At 41.3% G+C, this 22,487-nt stretch overlaps 1 protein-coding gene across 1 annotated transcript in view; it reads right to left on the bottom strand.

Annotated features, from left to right (window-relative positions):
• The window catches only part of PLCB1 (phospholipase C beta 1), a 335,098-nt gene that overhangs the window by 64,897 nt on the left and 247,714 nt on the right, over positions 1 to 22,487 (bottom strand). The window contains exons 15-26 of the mRNA XM_062490621.1: positions 19,677 to 19,747; positions 19,006 to 19,102; positions 15,283 to 15,367; positions 14,061 to 14,185; positions 13,635 to 13,789; positions 11,727 to 11,891; positions 10,506 to 10,605; positions 8,377 to 8,481; positions 7,765 to 7,874; positions 3,276 to 3,408; positions 2,401 to 2,454; positions 1,656 to 1,875 (exon numbers count right to left, since the gene is read on the bottom strand). Coding sequence (XP_062346605.1) covers positions 1,656 to 1,875; positions 2,401 to 2,454; positions 3,276 to 3,408; positions 7,765 to 7,874; positions 8,377 to 8,481; positions 10,506 to 10,605; positions 11,727 to 11,891; positions 13,635 to 13,789; positions 14,061 to 14,185; positions 15,283 to 15,367; positions 19,006 to 19,102; positions 19,677 to 19,747 — 1,420 coding nt within the window. The remainder of the gene's footprint in view (positions 1 to 1,655; positions 1,876 to 2,400; positions 2,455 to 3,275; positions 3,409 to 7,764; positions 7,875 to 8,376; positions 8,482 to 10,505; positions 10,606 to 11,726; positions 11,892 to 13,634; positions 13,790 to 14,060; positions 14,186 to 15,282; positions 15,368 to 19,005; positions 19,103 to 19,676; positions 19,748 to 22,487) is intronic.

Below are 22,487 nucleotides of genomic sequence, written 5' to 3'. Positions count from 1 at the left end.
AATAAATATTTCAAACTTCCTGTAGACAATGGCTTTACTGTATCTTGGCTCAATTTTAGACAAGGGCAAAAAGCAGAGATTGCTTCTGACCAGAGATAACACATTTTTATGGCCATCTGATACAGGGACTCCTGTGAAGTTGGGATTTATATTTCGCAGTTAGGACAAATAGTTGCAGCAATAATTTAAAAAGATAAAAATTCCCTTTCTCCTTGGGATGCAGTGCTCTATTAGAAGTCTGCTGCTTGAGATAATATGTACTTGCAAGCTTGAAAATCCCTGAAAACATATTTGCGCCTTTTTAAAAACTTAACCTCCAGACCTGTCTGTATCTGCACATAAAACTTCACATCTCTGACCCCACTGTGGCAGCTCCACGTAGGACACTGCAGGGTTTTACTCCCTGACATCATCAATGGTTTGCAGTCTGATCACAACACAGTAAAAAATCTCAAATTCTTTTTTGCTCTAAAACAGATGAGTCATTTTATTTATTCAGCTTGATTTTCTACTTAAATGTGAATAGGAGGAAAGATAGAAATGTGCTGTTGTTTTGCCTGCCACTGTCACACACTTTGGTGATGGAAAACACTGCAGATAAAATATCCCTGAGCTTGCAGTTGACAGCCAGTCATTAAAGGGAGTTTGTTAAACTCAAGTAGACAACCTGGAAGCCTGAAAACTGGCAACAGTGAAGGCCAGCAGAACACAGATATATTTTGAGTGTCAAGCTCTTATTAAGCCCAATGACAATCTGTTGTCAGGAAAGCAGAAATTAATAAGCTCCTGCCCAGGGACAAGTTATGGCCTGAGTCCCAGTCACTTACATTTAGAGGTACTGTCAACAAGGTTGGCAGCCAGATCAGGCTTGCAGCTTTTTTCTCTGATCATCTCCTACCAAAAAGTATTTTTTTTTACAGTTCAATCAATATCATAATATTTAAGAATTGCAGCTATATCAATTTCATGTAAAAGTTAGGAGGACTTTTGTGCTTATCTAGCTACTCTAAAAAATAAATAATGTTAAGGCAAAAAGGATGCACCAATGGGAGAAATAAAAGTTCAGTTGCAAAAGTATCTGACACTGATTGGCTGTATGTGTGGATATGTGCTTTGCCAGGAGTTACAAATTGATCTTTAACAACATACAATTCCTTACCATAAGAACAAGGCAATAACTATGGAAAGGTAAGTAAGAATTCATTGCAGCCTTTGCATTTCAAACTGATAAAAAGAAATAATTAAAAAGTAAAAAATATAAAAATTGTATCAGGACAGAGAAAGAGACAGCGTGGTGCTAGGCTTGGAAAGAGAAAGCACAGAAGCAGTGTTCATGCAGAGGCAAAGTTCAGGCAGTCATTCACACACTCCCAAGCGCTCAGGATTGATCGTAATTTAAACAGGAGCCAGATGTTTACAATCTCCAGGTGCTTCTTTCCCCTCATTCTACATTTGATGCCTTCTACTGTAGCCTGAGTTTTTTTCCAAGGCTCTAAGTCAGAGCCATCGCTCTCACCTCCCCCATTAACCTGGAATCTGCTGCTTTTGATTTTTTTCTGTGCACGGCCACCTCCATATGATTTCTCTAGTGTAAAAGAAGGCCCGAGTAAACATCTCCAGCAGCACACTGATGAGGCAGGCTGTGTTTCACCCACCTTTTCTTGCTGTCCCTTTTTGCAGTTTTCTCTAGCACTGCTCTCCGCCGCAGGTAGTCGTTCTGGATCTCGTTGTACTTTGCCGTGTGCTCTTTGATAAGGTCGGTGGTTTTCTTGTGGTGCCTCTTTACCAGGTCCTTCATTTCCTTGTAGTGCTTCTTCTGAAGTTTAACAAAGGACTTCTGTTGTTTCAGCTCCTCAATGGTCTGTGCTTCCACTTCTGCAATGATAATAACAAAAATCACTTCAATTTTCCAGCAGTGTAGGATTTAAGTCAGAGAAGCCAGGGATTGCCATGAGCAGGAATGAAACAAAACTTGCTTGTTTACTGTGGGTAAAGGAAATACGGCATAAACTGAGTAGTTTTACCTGAAATAAGCTGACTGGCTTGAAAACACTGTGATAAAATGGTTCCATTACCACTCACTATACTCACAACAAATTTAGCTTTTGTTCTTACAATCATGCTGCTCTTTTTTCTATGTTAGATGGTAACTTGGTATTCATGAAACTACAGTAATCTCTAAAAAATTCTCTGTTGGCACCCCATCTCATGAGATGTGCCCAAACATTGTTTACTTCAAACCTGAGGAAGAACATTTGGCATGTATGTTTTCAAGGAGTTATTGCAGTCCTAATCACTAAAAGAAATGCCTAAACCAGGTGGCCTATTTAATTAAAAAAAAAAAGCTTTTCTAGACTAGAAAGATTATCATTCATGCAGTGTGACTTGTGTATTTATTACCTGTGAGGACACTCTGGATAAGGTCTTCTGTCTTTGCAGGTGCTTTCACAGAACCTAGAGGTAAAAGAGATGTTTAATTCTAATTCTTTTAAAACAACAGCCATGACTGTGCTGCTTGACTGAGCATTAAAACATGGCAGGTGACACAGGACACATCCGGACACAGGCAGTTATTAATCACTGGAGAAAATCCATCTTTTGAGCAGGAGAGGAACAAAATGAAAACATCAACCCTCTGGACCAACAGAGAAAGGTGACCTTCCAAAAATTCACCTGAACTGTGTTGTTTTACTGATAAGGATTGAACTCTCTGATACCACTCACACAAGTCATACGAGTGGCATTAGGCTGACAGTACAAGACATTCCACATTATGACATGAGTGCAAAATTCCTGCACACAGGATGAATCCAGCTCCTTGGAAGTCAGTCAGATCATGCCGTAGGGACTGCAGTCCTTAAATTATAAACACTGTTTTTAACAAACATTTGCTTTATGAGATGTATCAACACAAAACACTGAAGAGCCTGTGTTTTGTGTGTGGAATAAGACGTCACTACGTGCATGAATTAGACATAGTTGTAAAAACAATTCCAAGAGATTCCTGCACTTGCAACAACAACAAAAATACCCCAGCACGTTTTCTTGCTTGTAATGAATTTCAGTTTCACCACTAATGCACCTGTTAAGTAGAAGATCCTTGTATATTTGAAGCAGAGAAAAGTTTCTACCTATTTCAGACAAAACAAACACACACAAGTTCCCACCTTTGTTCTTTAAACACAAAGCACTTGAAAAATTATTATCCAAACTCATTTAGAAAAGATGGGACCTTTTTTTTTTTTCCTTTGTTTTGTTGTTTTGGTTTTTTTTACCTGGTGCTGGTTGGCTGTGGACAACCTGAGTTGCTGGTTTTGGTGTGAGTGAGGCAGTGAAATTTACCCCATTTTCTGCTGGTGTTGGCCTGGGTTCATTGTTAGCTTCAGATGGTGCATCCCCGTGGTCAATCTGAAATCACATGATAATTCACATTATTTTTCCCAGTTAACAGACTAAATCTATTTGCAGGTCCAGTTTAGCCTGGTTTTTAAATGTAAAATTCTGCAAGTGTTGTATCTAAAAATCAATCTAAAAGAAAACAACAGAAGAAGACATCCTTAAGAGCTGCGGTAACCCAGGTGGCTCATTTGTGCAGGGTAAATTTCAGGAAGAAATGGAGCATGTATTATTCAGAAAAAGTATTTTAAGCAGATATAACTCATCAGGGACATTTTTCAGCACAATATACATTAGCTGCATCAGATGTGAAGGTTGTATTTCAGTGAAGAGCCATAAGATCTTGCTAGAAATACTGTAGGTGCTGGCAGGAGAAAGCTCCTCAAATCTCTGCTGTGAACAAAACGTGTACACAAGATTACTTTTAAATTTCATAGATACACACAGCACTACCATTATTCACCATTCTCACAGAACAGGAACATCCTTCTGACTCCCAAGATCTTACATTCTTGTAACTACACTCCAAGGATAACATATAAACAGTACCTCCATTCTGCTGCATCAACACATCTGTGGTATCCAAGTATTTCAGCATTTTCCACAATCTTTTCCTTCTCTCCAGTCAATTAAAGGCTTAGGCTTGCAGCATGCACTGTACTACACAGTGAACATCTGAAGCTGTCCCTGTGACCATCAGGTTTTCAGCAGGCACCCAGGACTCAGCAAACAGAAGGTCATTCAAAGCAATTTTTATTTTGAAATGGCCAGGCCCCGCTTCCTGCTGTCCCTGCAAAGGGCCGGTTGCCATGGAGTCTCAGGGAAGTTTTGGATTTGTTCCTTCAGCTGCTTCCATCTCCTTCTTTGATGGCAATTACATTACATGAAGAGGCAGGATACCACAGCTGGTTTTTTTTTTGCCCCATGATTATCCCACACTTGCAAAATATCAGCCTGTGCTGCATCAATAGAGGCAAAATGGATTTTGATCCAACTGTTTTGTGCTGCTCCTGTTGCTGGTTTCCTTCAGCCTGACCCTGACACATCGTATATTGCAAAACAATTCCTGTCTCAACAGCCTATTCCTATTAGAATTACAGGAGAGAGATACTGTAGGCAGAAACATGATGCAATTGAAAACCAGTGCCAACAACGTCATTTATATCAAGCAGGAATGACTGCAATAAAATCTGGGAAAACCTCATTTAGTCAACACTTATATCAGAGGAACCATGTGACAGGAAAAAGCTGTAGCTGTGACAAACACACACACACACACACACACACACAGATGTGATTATCCTTGCAGTTCTCCTCAGTCTGCAGTACATTAGTTTAATAAAAACAATGCTTGCCACACAGATCATCAACATTTAATACAAATACAGCCAGAATTCCTAAATTGTGGTGGCTCTGTGCCCCACTGCATGGGAAGAGGGTATTATCTTATTTTGAGACTTGGTCTTTATATGCTGTGAAATGCTGCATCACAGCTTGTTGAGGAACTATTAATATAACCTGTCAGTTTGGGACATAAAACATCTGTTTTCAGAAACCGAAGCAGAAATGTGAGGCAGGATCACTAAATAAATAAGGAATAATTTTCACTACATCAAGCAATTTAATCTCATTAAAAAGCATTTTCCCTTCCCATAATTCATCACACTAGGCTAAAAGAATGGTAAAATAAACATGATTTTTCCTTTTGAAAAAAAAGAATTATTGCTTTCGGGCTGTTTTTAAAACATTTTGTAATCCAGCCTTCTAATTTGCAGTTTTAATATTCACATAAACTGGTTTCTATTTCTCATTGCCATGTCTTTTGCAATACAATGCATTTGCTAAGTAGAGAGATAGAGGAATCTATATGGTCTATTTTTATTTCTACAGAGAAAAAGAGGTATTTCAGGCTGAGATTACTTCTTACCAAAGAATTCTCTGCAAATTCCTTTGGATTGTTCCTCTTGTCTGTAAAGGACACTTGGCAGGGGAAGAGAGGGCAACCCTCACTACCTGTATGCTCTCAGAGATTTACAGTGTGTTCATTGAAAGGTGAAAAACTCACACTGCAGGCATTCCATTCCCAAAAACAGCTCTTCTCCAGCCAGGCTGGAAAGCAAGAACTGACCAAGAAAAGTAAAGGTAGGAACTCCTGTCATATTTATGATGGGAACTTTGTAAATAAATCCAGAAAGGATGCTAGAACCTCATTCAGTTCTTCAGCATTTTTTTTGTTTATGTGATTACACTGACTATTAACAGACAAGGTAATGTGAAATCTGAAGAAAAGCTGATTTATTTGTTTGAAACAATTCACTACTGGGTAGCTTATTTCACTGTTGCTCTGTGAGAAACCTGTGGAACTTCCTGCAGAGGTTGAGTTTAAACTTCTACAGCAACGAAAGAAAAGCAAAGACCTCTCACTTTTCCTTTGCCAGCTGCTCAGATCAAAAATGTGTGTGAGGGGAAGGAAAGAGGCATGGGAAGTGGAATCTGTGCTGGGAGACAGCTCAGCTGGAAACTGGGCATAGGAAACATGAATCCAGGTGCAATCAGGTGCTCATTTCTGGCAAGCACACTTGGGTTTGTTCAGCTGTGTTGCCAGTGAATGTACTTGCAATTATTAATTGGTGTGATTGTTGGGGGCCAATAAAAGTGAAGAAAACATACTGACAAATGAGGAAAATTTTATCATCACAAAACATGGTCAGGGAATTCAAGATTTCCAAGTACAGACCAAAATGCCTTACCCAAAAAGTGCCTTTAAAATAGAAGGTAACAGTGGTGAATTCAGATTGACGCTCACAGTGGAAGTTTTGTCCCTGTTCCTTGGTGCTGCAGCTAACTCAACCATTACATATTTTTAGCAAGTAGACCCTAATCACTACAGTTTTCATTAAAAAAAATTTTCTGTGCTTCTCAAAACAACCTCCTTTATCCTGTGAACTTCCAAGCTCCTTGACAGTCATCTCTCCTTCTTCGATTTGCTGCAGAAGATACTCTATGACAAGAATTTTTCTAACTAACAAATAAGTTGTATATATCAGGAAAATCTGTAGCTTTTCAAAAGTAAAAATGACCTCTAAGGTATTTAAAGGATTATGTTAAAAAAAGGCTTTGCTATTAATATAGAATCTCATGTGTAGTGTGTCCTAGATAAATGTCTAAGATACTACTGAGCATTTCACAGTGTCCTCATTCAACAGAACTTGTGACACTGCACAAAGAGTAAATTGTTGGCTACTGAATTGTAATGACTTTCACTCATCTGGTCTGCTTTGGGAATGTATTCTTGGTTACAAAATCTAGTTCAGCGAGGTTTTGCACATCTGAGAATTGCAGAAGGCAGGCACCAGAGCAGAGGGCAGTTTAGGATTAAAAAGCATTTCTCTGTCTTTGCTAGAGACTGCTAAGAGCCTTTTGATCACCTGGTGTGCACAACACCTGGCACAGCCACCTCTGACAGACAAAGCTGGTATACTCAAACACTGCTAGAAACCCCAGTGACAGTGTCTGGAACAGAGACTGAACGTTTGAACATGCAGAGTCCATCAGAAACCACAGCTGAATTCTCAATTACACTCAGAACAGCATCTGTGCATTTGGGTGTGTAACACCTCCAATTATACAGAAAAAGGGTTCACAGGTTAGTCTGTAGGTAACCATATATATCCAGATATGTAACAACTGAAACTGTGGCTTGCATAGCTTTCAGCTGAGCTACAATAGGTCTGACTATTTATTTACTCCATGGTCTCCTCCCTCTTCATTTCTCTTTCTAACATCTATGAAGGTTTGGATCAGCTGAACTCCAGAGGCCCCTTCCCACCTAAATTATTGTATGATTACTCTGTTTCTCTTTAGGATATGTTTTGTCTCAGAGACTCTATAGAGACATCATAATCTGAGATACATAAATGTTTCTCAACAGAATGACCTCTCCAGAGACGGCCTGAAATTCTCTGCAATTTGTGATATTTTCAGGAAAAACTCCTGACACAGAGTTGCCTTTTTTTTTGCAAGGGGAACCAGCAGCACGCTGGAAAACAAATGAGCATTGACTCACAAAGATTTCAGTTGCTCAGAGAAAAGTTGCACAGCACACAAACAACACAGTTTTTCATTTCTTTCACCTCTGAACAACAACCTGCTCAGTGCACGCCATGCTGCTTTTAGTGAAATCACACTCACAGTGCAATGCTGCTGGGGTGTCCTGTGTTCCAGCTTCCCTCAGGGTGGGATGTTTATAGCTGTTCATGTAATCAACACATAAAATTCCCAGGAATTCTCAGTATTTGTCTTCCTAAGCAAAGTAGGTGCTTTTAAATACTATAGCATGATTTCCAGAGGCTCAGAAATCTCCCTTACCTCTTTCTTGACCTCTTCCTCATCTTCCAGAGTCAGTGCAGCCAGTTGCTTAGCTCTCTGCTCCATCAAGTTTACATATCTGATTGGATTGGATAAGGCCTCAATCACATCTAGGAATAAGGCAAATACTTCAGTTGCAAAGCCCTGATGTTTTGGCTCCAGCACTCAAGTTTTAAGCAAGAGGCAGAATAGTGTTTTTCCCTGAAGATGGTCTTTCACTGCATGGCATTTAAACCTACCCCTGTTTAGAGCCAATGCCAAAACACAGTTCTCTCCCTCGAGCATAGCACTTTGCCCAGGAAACAATTACATCCTCGTGTGTCCTACATGCAAAGTTTCATTTGTGTTCCAGTGGCAAGTGCCTGGGGTACTTCCTTCCTCTTTTGGAGTCTGCTGAAAATAAGAGTTGGCCCTAATCCTAAGCCTCAGGCAAGGTGCTGTAAATCAGGCCATCTCCTAGGAGTGAAGAGACACAATGATCCACCAGATGCAGACCTTTGCTCACAGGACTGTTATCCCAGCCTGGCAAGTCATCCACACCCCATGCATTTTGTGTTTCAATTAACCTATTTATTTCCCAGTAGGAAAATTACCTGCATGATACAAAGTTACCTGCATAAGTGTCAGGTACGTAGTCTTTGACCTCGATGTACACAAAGAGAGCTGGCAGTGTCAAAGGCTGGTTCCTCTCATTCCTCAAGCAGATGTAGTGATAGCCTGTAAAGTAAGGAACAACCAGTTCACAGCATAAACCCTTCCACAGGCATTTCCAATGCATCTCTCTTTTCATTTGTTATTTATAATGTGGCACCAACTGAGCAAGCAGCTCCAGCTTTCTGGGATGGAAAGGTTTACCTGAAGGGTTTCAGGGGTAAGTGTACAATCTACTAGAAAGGCACATGGCACTGCAGTTTAAAATTATATTTTCTGCTTATTCTTACATATGTGACTGATGCTAAAAACGGTAATTAATTTAAATTTTTCATGCATTCTGTTTTAGTACCTATGTCTGGATTTTTTTAGTTTAGTACATCTTGTTTAATTTTCAAAATTGACTGTAGTAGTACTCAGCAATCTGAACTGCCAAAGTAAACCAAGATGTAACAGCCCATCTACACACAGTATCTAATGTAAAAAATATACAATGTAGCATGGTGGCCACAGAGTGTGTTTGTGTCTATAAATCCTACTGTGTGACCATCCTTAGGAATACATTTGTAAAAAGAGAAATTCCAGCCTGTTTAGAAAGCTGGCTGTCTAACCTTTGACTCATGACCTTGTGGCACAGAGTGCCACGTTCAGTTTGGGAGCCACACATGCAAGAGGTGTCAGGATCCAAGTCAGGAGCAGGATGCATTTATCTGGGGAAATCCTCACCTGGCTGATGTAAGCAATTATCTCTCCAAATAATGGCTAAATCCTTGCTTTGGGAATAGTGACAAGACTGTGCATTTAAGTGACAGCATGGTGTAACTTTCAACAGCATCTCAGAAAAGAGAGAAATTACATATTTTTTTAAAATTACATATTACAAATTACAAAGAGTTCTCAGTTCTCTCAACCTCCTCCAGCAAGTTTTCAGCACGGACATAAACCCAGACCAACAGGCTGCTCTCCATCCCATGCTGTAAACTGATGACTGCTGGAGCCAAAAGGACAGAGAATGGGCCTGTGGGGAACAGCTCTGGTAAGACTTCACTTACCAGAAGAGGGAAATCCTTCCCACCCCTTTCTCCTCTCCAGTTCCCCACCCACTTTCCTCTGGCACTCAGTAAGACAGCTACATGCATTAAGCCAGCAGAAAATGCAGCTGGCATAAAAAAGGTGTCTGCTGGATTGATAAACTAAGTTTGCTTGTGAAAAAGTTGTGGAGATTATTCCTCAGGAATAATTTGGCCAACTGTAAGATATAGGGACGTGAGTTTTGTGCTGGATAAGGCACAGGGTAGATACAGATATTCTTCCTTTTCCAGTGAGTAAAGCTGGGAGCATGTTCATGGCCCATATGCTTGCCCTAATTCAGTTTCCTCCCCTGTCTGGAAAATCTGGCACTGAATATGAACACTTACCTTGCTCAAACTGCCAATGTCACTGCATCTTTCTGAAACAAGATCTGTAACAAATCTCTGGCCTGGAAAATGTGGCCAGAGTTGTCACACAAGGTAATTTCATTTAAGTGGCCACTAATTATAGTAGAAACAATGTGATTTAGAAGAGGCCAATAATTATATTTTTCTTCTAATTTTCAGCAACGAGGATGAAAGTAATTTTGGATTGATTTAAAGGTATTACAAAGATATAAGAGCTGGCATATAGGTCAGTCTTCCATATTGTGGAAGTTCAGAAATTACATTGACAGGAGCAGGTTTTGCTTTCACTCCCAGCCATATCCCATTCTCACAAAGATGACATCAAAAGTGGCTGTTTCTGCTCTTCTTCCTCTTAAAAGTCTGCAATTATACTTTTTGGCAAAAACCTGTAAGCATGAAGTTGGTGTACTGGAGATAAGGAAGTGCCAGCTATGCCTCCAATGCCTTAATTTCACGGGTTTTCCTGGATGGTTAAAAATTTAAATTTCTGATGAAATATGGCATTTTTCTTTTTCAAACCCAAGACAGATTATCCAAGTCCTCAGTTGCTATGAGGCTGCAGAGTGGCTGCTGATTTAGAGCAGTTGAGATTCTGCCTTGCTGTCTCTTTTCACCACACAATGTCTGTCTGGATGGGGAAAAAGATTTTACCTGGTCGAATTGCTGAGACTGGCAATATCCGATGGCCAATGAATTTCCCTCCTTCTTCATACACTGCTAGTCTTAAACAGGCCAGGGAAGGCAAAACCACCTGGAAGGCAATATTGCTACATTATTAACTTTCAGCTCTGAATGAAGCAGTTCCATCCAAAGAACAGAGTCATAGAACACATGTAAAATTTATCTAGCCATTGAAAGAACATTAAAAAAAACCCCAACAACAAAAAGAGATTTTCTGATTTATTTTCAACCAACTAAAAATAGTAGCCTATGCTTCTCTGAGCACATGGGCAGTCATGCATGATCCTTAACTAAACAGAGAAATGAAGTACACTAATTAGAAGTTCATTACAGAAGAAAAATGCTAGTGATGTTTTCCAAACTTAAGCTCTGGCAGGTTGCCAAAGGAAAGCCATTCAGAAGGCCAAATATTCAGGGAAAAGAGCACTGCAGCAAGGACCAAGTGTCTAAACATCTTTGTGAACTACCCTTGCTGAGCCAAATCTGAAAGAAACTGTTTTACAAGCACCTGGACTCAGGATGTACTTAACCAAGGTGATGTGCTTAGCCAAGGTTCTCAATGAGCAAAACCCAGAGGTTCTATTCAAATATTGGCTGCAGGTATATTGCAAAGTGCAATAACACATTCACATTGCGTGGTGCTCAGTGCTTTCTGCCACCTTTGAAGTTTAGAGAACTGAATCTGAGTAATACTGCATGAGCAGCTCAGGAGTCTGTGTAGATGGGATTTGTGTCTTCATCACCTGGTGACTTTATAGCCCAATCTAGTGACTAGCAGGGCCAGCAGATTGCTTTGGCAGTGCTAGCTCAACCAGCCAGGCTGCATTCCCATTGTCCTGCTCCCAGGCTCCCAGGAGGGCTGCTCAGCCAGGGCACATTGCAATGGCCATGGCACTGAACTGCTGCTGGATCTGTGGCTGCTGCCCACTCCATCCATATGGCTGCTGCACCTAGCTGTGCCACTGAAACAGCCAAGGGGACTTCAGACTCACTTCTTTTAGCAGGAGTTGCCACAACTGGAGCAGCCAAAGTTCAGCAAAAGCAGCTGAAATATGAAATACTGAAACTATTCAGAATCTCTTTTCCTGCTTTCTAACAAGTGCAAGGTTTCAGTAAGCCACAGAAAGAGCCCACTGGACAGGCATAAAAAAAAAGTACAATTCCTTTTTGGGAAGCAAGTGTTACACCAACCTTCTTAAACACTATGGCTTCCTCTTCCCAGACTGGATTCACTGCGTTGCCTTGAGAGGTCTTGGTCTTCAGAGCTTTTCTCCTGGTATCCACAGGCAGGCCAAACATGTCCACTTCCACATAGGTACCGACTTTTTTATCAGAAAGGAACTGACCTGAAATTATCTAAAGCCAAAGAACAAAAGAGCATCATTAGAGATCACTGTGGTGGATTAGGAAATGAGTGGCTGTAATGCAGATGCACAGTTCTCATTAATGATCATATAGTGGGCATTTAAGATAAAACCAAAACAACACTAAGCCCACAATAAACAGAAAAATACCCCAATATTTAACTGCAGACACAGAAAAACAACTCCTGAGGCCTGTTTTTCTGTGACCCTGTGGTCCTGAATTCCCATATGAGCAATAATGTGGTTGAGATCACGCTGCTGCCCTTCCTGCAGCAGGAATACCCATTTGGATCTCTTCCTCAATCTGTATGCCTATTTCCTGAGAACTTTTAAGTTCTATCTAGTCTCAACAACAGGTTCACAAAATGCTTGAAAAAAACAGAGGTTTAAATGGCAGAGAAATTATATATATGCTTTTAGATGTGAGGGAGAAAACAACCTTAGAAGTTTGTATTCCAATAAAAGCTCTTCACAAAGGAGTTTTAATATGAAAATAAAATTGTAAAATAGCTGATCTTTCCCAGCTCTTATTTTAAACAGGCAGCACAACTTTCAGCTTGAAAAAGTGAAAGAAAGGTCTGCAATTACTTCAGAAAACTGAAGAGGCACAAGAGTGTGCAGCAGTGTCACTGTACCTTAATAAATTCAGGCTTGCCTAAAGCAAATCTTAATCCAGTGCCAGGTCTGCCTGTGTGAACACTGACACTGTGACCAGCAGAGCCCTCCCCGAGCAGGCAGAGGCTGCTGCCTTTTGACAGCTGTCTCCTGACTCCTGCATACTCATCCTCTTAAAAAGCTGTGCACTTCCTAATAGCTGCTGAATGACTTCCACCTCCATTTGCTCTAATTGCAGAAGAAAGTGCCTTTAAACCCAGAGGAGGGGCCTGAAAGCTTCCATGATTGCAGGTCACCAGGAAAGGTCACCCCACACATCCTCTTCTGTTACTGTGCATATCACCAGATTATTCCTTTATCCACATCCCTCCCACCACAGCTCTGCTATGCTTCTGCCTGTAGCCTGAGACGAAACACTTGCTTTCCCTCAGTGAAAACAGGAGGATATTTTGCAGATGGACACTATAATACAGAGGTTGTTCTAATGGATGAGTCCATTAAAGGAGTAACAGGACTCCAGAAAGTTTATGATTTTATAGCTGAGATACACGAAGTGAATTTGTCACAGCCAATGCAATCTATCCCCTTAAACACTTATGCAGGTAATTCTTAATCTGCAGATTCCTGGCAGTCCCTGAACTTCATTAGAGGTCCTTAAAAACAAAAAAGCTAAAACAAGTTAGCAATGAATTGCAGCTGACATTTATGGTTCCACAGTTCTGCTGGAGAACTTTCAGAAAAGCAGAAAATTTTATTTATATTAAGCATGGAGTGTTCTAGCTATTCTAGTCCAACCTCCCACTTCAAAACATCATGTTTTAAATACAGTCCTTTGTTTCTAAAAACAAGGCCAAACTAGTCCTAAATCCATTGACTTCCCAGTTCTGTGATTCTGTATTTGCTTCTATGCCAAAGAATACTTACAATAAAAATATATTGATTTATCCTACAAAGTGAAATGCAAGGCAGAATTTAAAAATTAAATGCCTCTCCAAGAAATTAAATTAATTATATTTTCTTGGCTTAGTATAGTCATTTTATAGGCCTTTTCACCACAAAATATAAATATAACCATGCTCTGGCATTGCCATGAGAGCACTTCCACCAGCTATATACATACCTTGACAGACAGAGTGTTGGCTACTATTCCATCCACTATTCCTTCAGTAAATGGATCAAAGTGCTTGTCTGGTCTTCTCATGAATTCCGGCTTTAACCTGTATCCACTTTTGCCATTGTACTCATACATTCCCATGTTTATTTGCATAGACAAATCTGGATGTTGAAAATATTTCTAAGAGTTATCTTCTGGACAGACAATAATTTCAAAAAGCATTCAATTTTTAAAAAAATCACTGTAATTTCATACTGACTGTCACAGAAGCAGTACAAGCATGGGTTAAACATTTTAATTAACAGCTCTATAGTATACTTTAATCCCCAGATTATTTTTGACAAATAAAACCTTTCCTATCTATGAATCAGCAAGGTTATCAGAGAAGTGAACATGTACAGCTTTCCAAATCCAGAGAACAGCATGACTTACCTACGGTTTGGAAGTTGAGGGCGACCATCTGGCAGCCAGCATTCCAAAAGACTTGTGGCATGTAGTTGGAAGAGTCTACTCGTGTTCCCTTTGGGTAAATCCGGCTCAGCTGCATTTTGTTATATCTGAACAGTGAGTAGTCAAGGTATAGAACATGTGACAAAAATCACCTGGCAAGTGAAAAGTGTAGCTGCAGGGTTAAATGCAGGTAATTCTTTACAGAACGGCAACGGGTTCATCACTGGATTTCTGCAACCATCATGCTTCCAGATGTCCACAGTTTTGTAGGAGATATGATAAATATGGGGCAATTAAATGTGCTGCTTGTTTCTGCATAGAGTACTCGGGATAAGCAAGGAAAGAGCACAGGCAGATGCATTAGGAAGATCACATTCATAAAATTCCATTTATCTTTATGGTTCCTACTTTGGGATTTTCCTAGGATTACATTTACAGAGGCCAGTTGGCTGTAAACAGTGAGTCTTCCTCTGGAGCAGGGAGAGGTGTTCAGTTAAAAAGCGCTTTTCTGGAATGAGATTAGAATTGGCCTCTGCATGGATTGAAATGACAAGTGTATGCATCTTATGGTTGAGTCTACAAATCTCTGAGATAAGAATGTGCTGCAGGCAATCTTTGGAAGCAGCTTTCCATTGTTCTCATTTGAGGCACTGTTATATCTGTTTATTTTACCTCATTCATTCTTAACTGCAACCATGAGGAGAGATATTGAGAAACATCAAAAGGTCTAACCAGAATGTTCCTTAGCTTTTATTTAGAACTTATTAAAAAAAAAAGTGAAAGAAAAAGAAAAGAAAAAGAAATTGTGTGGCAATAAATCAGTAGAGGTATGATGGGAAAGTGAGCATTCTTATGTAAGTTTGCAAAAAAGTCAGACACATTTTGACAATTTGCTCACCATAACTCTTACCACTCCATATAGGATGATAAATTTAACAATCAGAATACAAAGAATTAGGTCTTCAATATGTAATTTATACCTATTCCCTCTAGTCCTAGCCCACAGCACAAGGACTCATGACAGTTTTTAAATTAGCTCATCAGAACTCAGGCCAGTTAATTCATTTAGAAAGACAGTCAAATCTACAAATTTCATTTGGGTTCCCTATTTCCCCAGCTCCTGTGTCTGAACTCCAATAAAGCTCTGTAGCAGATCTCAGATATAGAAAGACTTAGGAAGCTGTTTTCTGAAAGTCAAGGATACTCCACAAATTCCACAGGAGACTTTGTAAGTTGCTCAAGCCCTTTGGTTTCCACAAAGGAAGACATTTCAAAGCTTTTGTTGCGTTCTGCAGGTTTAGAGGGGAGACAAAACCAGTGACAGGTTAAAGCATGAACTCGCTTGGTTTAGTCTCAGTCCCCTTATCCCACCTAAGGTTCACCAGCTCTTTTCACCCTGATTCCAAGGAATTTACACACAGGTTTGCTGACAGCAGTGACCTTGCTCTGCACACGCTCAGAGCTCCATCTGCACTCACATCAGCAATGCCCAATTAAGGGCACTTGTGCTGCTCGAGGTTGATGCTGGATCAGCTGCAGGCAACAGTGGGGGCAAAACACCATGTGGGTGTACTTAAGAGGGTGAGCACAGAGATCACATCTGTGACACAAAGGTGCTGCAGCAGCTTGCTGTGGGTGCTACTGGATCTCTGGCTTGTCTTTGCAGGCTGATGTGAAGGCTGGGAACCACTTGGAGTTGTAATAACTGACGTCCATATCAGATTAAAGTGAGCAGTGCTGTGTCTGCAGTGGCTCTCAGTACATCAGGCGCAAGGTCGCAGCTGTCAAAGCCATGAGACATCACCATCCAACCATCCCTGAAGGGGCATTCCTGTGTCCCAGCAGGGATTCAGACCTACTCTCCAGCTGATATCAGGCTTTTATGATCTCTTCAATTTGGCCAAACTTTCTGATCTGCCAGTGGTGAACAGCTCCTCCTCCACATCTGAGCCAGTAGGAGTAAACATTAATTTCTGCATCACTTGTCACTCACCTTCGCCTGATGTGGGCACAGCCTTTTAATGCACCCAGACATCAGAATGCAGCAGCGAGCTAAGTCAAGACCCTGCTAGCTTCAGTACCTTTACTTCTGTTCAGAGGTGAGCATTTCTGTAAACTAACAGCTTCCCACTTCATCCCAATCAGCCGTGTGGTTGCCTAGAAGTGCCACAGCTCTGGAGGTCAAATCCATTAATTCACTCAGCACTGATCTGTTCAAAAATGAGGGGATCAGTGCCTGCATTAGAGCAAGATCTCTCCAACCTCACCACTTTATTGAAAGCAAAGAGTAAGGCAGAGAAAAGGCCTGGCCTCATCCAGGTTTAGGAATGATTGTAATTGTGCTGCAGTAATCCAGGGACAGCCAGGAGGCAGGACTGGCCAGCTCCCTAAAGTCAAACTGTGAAGCTGCAGGGGAGGGATAAAACTGAACAAAAGCACAGAGGAGCAGGACAGAAACAGGTGGGCACTGTCCTCATAGGGAGCCAAAAAGGAAGCAGTGGATCCAAAGAAATGAGGAAGTGGATTGTTTGGGTCACTGTGAGAGGAAAATGTGCTGCCAGCCTGGGAACTAGAAACCATTCTCAGCCTGTGCTGAAGAGTCAGAGAATGAACATGGGTTTCCAAAAGTAATTCTCTGTCTCTAGGAGACCTGAGCCTCACCCTTTGTGGTGGTCCCTATTTCTAATCAGCAACCATCATGCTATTGGGTATTATTCACAGCCATTATCTCCTAATGGTGAAAAATTCCTGTTATTCCCTAAAGGCTGATCTCCTACCACTCCCTCTTTCTTTCTAACACACAATATCCTTTCTTTCTCCAGCTGGCTCTGGTCCATCTCAGCTTCTCATAAAGACACTGTGATTATTCTTATTCCAGCTACCTCCCTACTGATGGCACAGCACTAGCAACACACGTATACTGTTTTTATCCTATTTAGAATGTAGGTGCTAGAATTTCTTGCAGTAACAAATTCTTATTTCTCAGCCTTGTCTTTAAGTAGAGCATTTGTGGGAAATCAGAGCTGGTAGTTGTTAAAGGATTTGGTTACCAATTGTCCAGAGCTTAATCAGACTAGTAATTAAAATAAGAACAATTATTTCCTTGTAGTAGCTGGAGAGGATTAAGGGACCTGCCCTTTGAAGAAAAGACTATGCAGGAGACACATTTCTCTCTCGTGATAAATCACACTGTGCTATCTTATCAGGAGCAAATTACTGCAGAGTAACAGAGTGAACAAATAACACATTGAAAACTGTCTGAAAAATGTGGAAAAATAGTTACAGCTATGTGCTGCCAGAGAAGAGGGAACCTTTCTAGTGAGAGCAGTCAGGGGACTAGTACAGATCCACTGCTATTCAATATTTCTGTTACCAACTTGGATGCAAGACCAGAAAATGCACTTTTAAAATGTGTGAATGACAGCAGTGGTTAGGTACTGTTATCACCACAGAGGTCTGTATCGCAAATCTAAACAAACTCTGAATAAAAAATAATAAATTAGGAAGGCGGTATAACACAGAAACTACAAGACTGTATAAAAAACAAGTATGGATCTCTGTACTTAAGGAAGTGAGGGCAAGGGAACAAAAGTAAAATTTTTGGGAAACAGTTGGATAGATAGCAAACTGAAAAGCAATCCTCATTTAATCCCTTCTTTATTCAGCTCATTTAATGAAGATCCAGCAGTGATTCCAGGCCAAAACTAAGACCAGAACACCCAAGTTGTTCTTTAGCCAGCCAGCAACATTTACTACCTAGGGCCATATTTGTCACATAATGATTTTTTTGACACAAGCACCAACAATTTAATTCCTTAACAATAGAAGTTCACTGAAACTATTATTGATCAAAGGTCACATCAGGACTTAGATCTGGACAGCAGCAGATCTTTACAAAAAGAAAACTCAGGCAAAGGTATGTGAACAGAAAAAAAAGCCCTACATGAGACAATTTTATAACAGCTGCATCTACTTGTATGCTAGGATTCACATGGCTTCTTTTCCAGAAGGCACATCTCCTTCCCACTGTGTTCTTGTAACTTTCATTAGAACTGGAGGAGATTATAAACACCCAAAGGGACACTACTACAGGGAACAAGCACAGTTCCCTGCGTGACTCTGTGACTGCTCATGTGTGATATCTGTATAAATACCCACTTAGAAATGAACAGTTGGGAACTTCTTACATGTTTATTATTTGTCACAAGCAAATGCCAAATCTTGTATAGAGACATGGACTTAAGCAAAAACTACCTGTCCTCTGCCAAGGACACCACAAATCTGGAATAAATTAAAATGCTGTACACTTCTTTAACTAAAAAGCTCCAAAAGCACATTAAAACCTGTCAAAACAAAGTGAAAAAGGGCAGGCAAACAGTGTGGGGGGGTGTGCATCAAGGAAGACAGAGATGCTGCAATGTTTACTGAGGAAGCCACTGAGTGCATTCCTAGCAATGCATCTCCTGTAAAAGCCAGCAGGGGGTGAAATTATGGCCCATTCTTTACAACACACAGAGGCAGGAAAGTGAATTTGCAAGTGGGGAAGGGCAGACTCTGCTTGCCCTGAATCTTCTGTAGAAGTACCAGAAGCAAAATCAAAGTATGAATATTTATGACCACCTTTCTCAAACTGCTTAAGTTACTCTTCAGTCATGGACAACAAAGACAATGTAAGTACATAATTTTCAAAACTGTTTTTGAAATGTCAGCATGTTTACTGCTGACAGATATTTAGTCGGATATTTAGACTAAAAGAGGTTTCAAAATACAAATGGCTGGATATTATTTGGATTATTTGGCTGGATACCAAGGGAACATTTTCTGTCCGTGTTCCTGTATCTAATTGAGAGGAAGCCAAGCAGCATTTCTGCAGAACTCTGCCAAACACTTGCCAGGTAATTTTAAGTATAAGATGTTTCTTACTTACTTTTTGATACCTCAAATGACTCAAACTTCACAGGCTGAATGTAGTTTACCAGGTTAGACATCTCTTCTGTGGCCATAGCCTCACTTCCAGCAGTACCCTAAGGAAGAGAAGGGAAAATGCTGCGGTTTGGTCTGTCCATCAGAGGCCACAAATGCCAAAGCCAATTTTTCTATCAACTGTGGTGTCTTTCACTGCCCCTGGCAACGAAGGCAATGCTTCATGTAGGGAATGTCACATAGGAAAGAACAAAACAAAGATGTAAATCTTTACATTAAACTGATGCTGTACTCGTTTGTTTTATGTGGCTCCTAGGCAAGGGACTGCATCAGTATTGAGCACATTTATCAGTACTCTTGGATAAATAATAAAGCTCTAAGTTTTTGATGTCAAGTTTTTCATCCAACAATGCTAAATGCACCACAGGCAGCTGCCTAAAAGAGACCTGCTGTGGTGCTGTTTGTTCTTAAACTTGAGAAAATAAAAGAATAAATAAACAAAACAAAGACGTGCTTCCAAACCAACCAACAACCAACTTGGAAAAGCTGGTGCTGTGCTTCCTGGTGCTCTGCCTCCCTTTCTCCACTGGATGGCAGCCCCACTCCTGGTAACACGCACGAACCCGCAGCTACTGGAGCCGACCCAATCCCCAAAACACACATCCCTGCCCTTACTTCATCCATCGACGACTTCTTACAGTCATCATCGTAGTCATCATCATCGTCGCTCTCCATCTCTGCTTCCCCTGAAAAGTTTCAAGCAGAAGATAATTACTGGCTGAGGCAACAGTCACAATTACCAGCTACAAATCCAAGGAAGATTTGCAAGTAGCACTGCTCGGAGCAGCCTGCACTGTACATGTGATTTTTGTCACAAAATCACACCAATCACACGGTGCTCTCGAGGGACTCATCTGTCTTCAGTATTGATTTAGGTTCTTATTGCCCAACCAAACAAGAACTCTTCCTTTGCAGCTGCTTGATGCTTATTCATTGGCAATCAGCGCTGAGAAAAGAGTGCAGTGTGCTCAGTGTGTGGGTAGAGTTTCATGGTCTGCTCTGAGAGATATTCCCGAGTTCAGGACACAGCTCCAAGGTTTGGAAATGTGAGTTCAAACTCCTGCTGTTGCAGGGTCCATGCAGGACCTCCAGGGTTCCACTCTGGGAAGCAACAGCCTGCACAGGGTGAAGAAATCACGATGAAAATCGATGAGCTTCTGCTGTGTTGTGCTACCGAGGGCTGCTCAGCAGAATCCATCTGTTCTGGCCATGTCACAGCCCCTGCACTGAGGCAGCACAGCTGGGAGGGCCTGGCACAGAAGCCAAACTGCAGCAGATCACACCAATTCCCTTGGCAGAGCACTTGGGGTGCCCGTCAGGGCTCTGGAGCAGAGCTGAGCTGTGCCAGCTGAGGGCAGTGCAAACCAATCAATGGCAGGAGATGTCTAGGGCTCATCCTTTCCCTGAAAACTCGAAGTAAATGGGACCAAATAAAACACATTTACTGCCTTGCTCCCAATTGCAGTGCACTCATCAAGTTTGCACGGGCAAGACATAAATTCTTTAATGTTAATTAACAAAGGCCTCCCCTTGCCTTCAAAAGGTTTCGATTGGTTGCATCAGAAATTAAACCATTAAGGAATATCAAGCTTATCTTTGCCTTTAGAAAGTCCTCCTGTGGGCCTGGCTGTCATAAAGCATACCCTGTGCATCTTAGGGCTCCGGAAAGGAAGATTTACTTATCCTGCAGTCACCTATCCACACCTGTAAGAGTGACAGCTCTCCCTGAAGATTTTATTCCACAAACCTTCCAGCTTTCTTCAGCAGCTGCACCACAAAAATCTAACTACTGTGCAGCACTCCCAAATTCTCCAGAGACTGGTAATTCAGTCTCAGTTCCTTCTGTCAGTTTGGGGCCTAATCCCAAGCCCAATGAGTCAATAAACTCCTCTTGGCTCCAGCAGTCCCAGTGGGCCCCTTGTGAGCACAGAGAGCACACATGACTGTGCCTTTCCCAACTTAACGATGACTACCCACCCTGCATTTCCTTCCAGATGCAGATGTTGAAATGTCAGGCTTTTATTCATCAACACATTTCTTCCTGAACATTTCATTCAAGAAAATAACATGATTGCTCAACAGACTCAAGGGATGGCTCAAGGAGCCTCAGCACAATGCAGAGAGCCAGCTAAGCTCTCACAGGATTTGCACTGACAATCTTTGGATGGAGAGCTCTCAATTGATTTAACCAGACTGGCAAAATAATCCTTTGCACAGAGCACAAAAAGGGGGAGGTGGGGAGATTTTGGCCAGCTTGCACTTCTGAGGTAAGAGGTACATGATAGCTGCTCTTGCTGGAAGTGTCCAGAGAGGAAAGTACACAATGCACAGTTCGTTTATTTGAAAACATTGAACACAAATTCTCCCAAGGAGATCAAATCTAATTTTCAAGTTCTGCATCAGACAGCAAAACCAGTACAAGTACCACACAGGACTGCCAGCATGCAATCAAAATGAGTGTTCCAGGAGGCATGGTACATCTGTACTGCCTTTCCCCAGCAGCACGGTCCTGTGCTCACCCCCTCCCTGATTCATGGCAGGGACACAGAGCCACCCTGAGGGTGCCTAAGGGACAATTGGCTGTAATACCATCATTACTATCTGCATTTAGATGGGACTTCAAACCCAGGTCAGCACAGGACCTCTTCAGTGCTCTGTGGCACACAAATACAGTGAAAATAGAGTCCTTCTCCAAGGAAGCCAAACAAAAGCCCATGAACAGAGGCAGACAGAAGAATATCAGGAAATGAGAGGATTCTGCTCCCTGCCTCAAGTTAAAACACAGATACTGCCAACCACTCACAGACAGAAGGGCACAGGGAACTCTGGTAAAATAACAGGGCAGTTTTAAGGATGTTTTCAAGGAAGTGATCCCTGGTGAGTGGGGCAGTGTGGAAGAGATATAAAAATGCTCCTTGGGAAAAATAGTGAGCGGACACAGGAGGGTGAACCCCAGCTGATGGATAGAAGGGTTCAACACAGTAATACTGACTGGACGATGAACAGGAGCTGGGAATGACAAGCCAAATCCCTGGGTCAAGGAAGCAATGAGCTAAACATTATCCATTCTCATCATCTTGACAGATACGGAGAGCCTCATAAAACCAAAGGTTAGCCAGTGCTTGAAATTCAGAGGAATCTGGTAATCTGATTTCTCAGACCCTTTCAAAACAATGGCCAGGATGAATTATGAATATGGTACTTGTTGGTGCAGCTTGTTAACTCTGCAACATTTAGGCAGCCACCAGCATCCCAGGGGGCAGTCACCTTTTGGGTTTCTTCAACTGTACATCAGCACTTGCTGATTTTTGAAGAGGGAAAAATAAACTTTGTGCAGTTTGATAAAACATTTTGCTTTGTAACAGCTGGGCCATGGTCTCAGCCGGCATTAGCAGCAGTTAAATATACTGAGCCTAAAAGCTTTTA

This window comes from Cinclus cinclus, chromosome 3 (assembly GCF_963662255.1).
Source record: "Cinclus cinclus chromosome 3, bCinCin1.1, whole genome shotgun sequence".
In the NCBI taxonomy this organism is placed as follows: Eukaryota; Metazoa; Chordata; class Aves; order Passeriformes; family Cinclidae; genus Cinclus; species Cinclus cinclus.
Note: the sequence above shows the minus strand (reverse complement) of the source record. Positions and strands in the feature narration are given on the sequence as shown.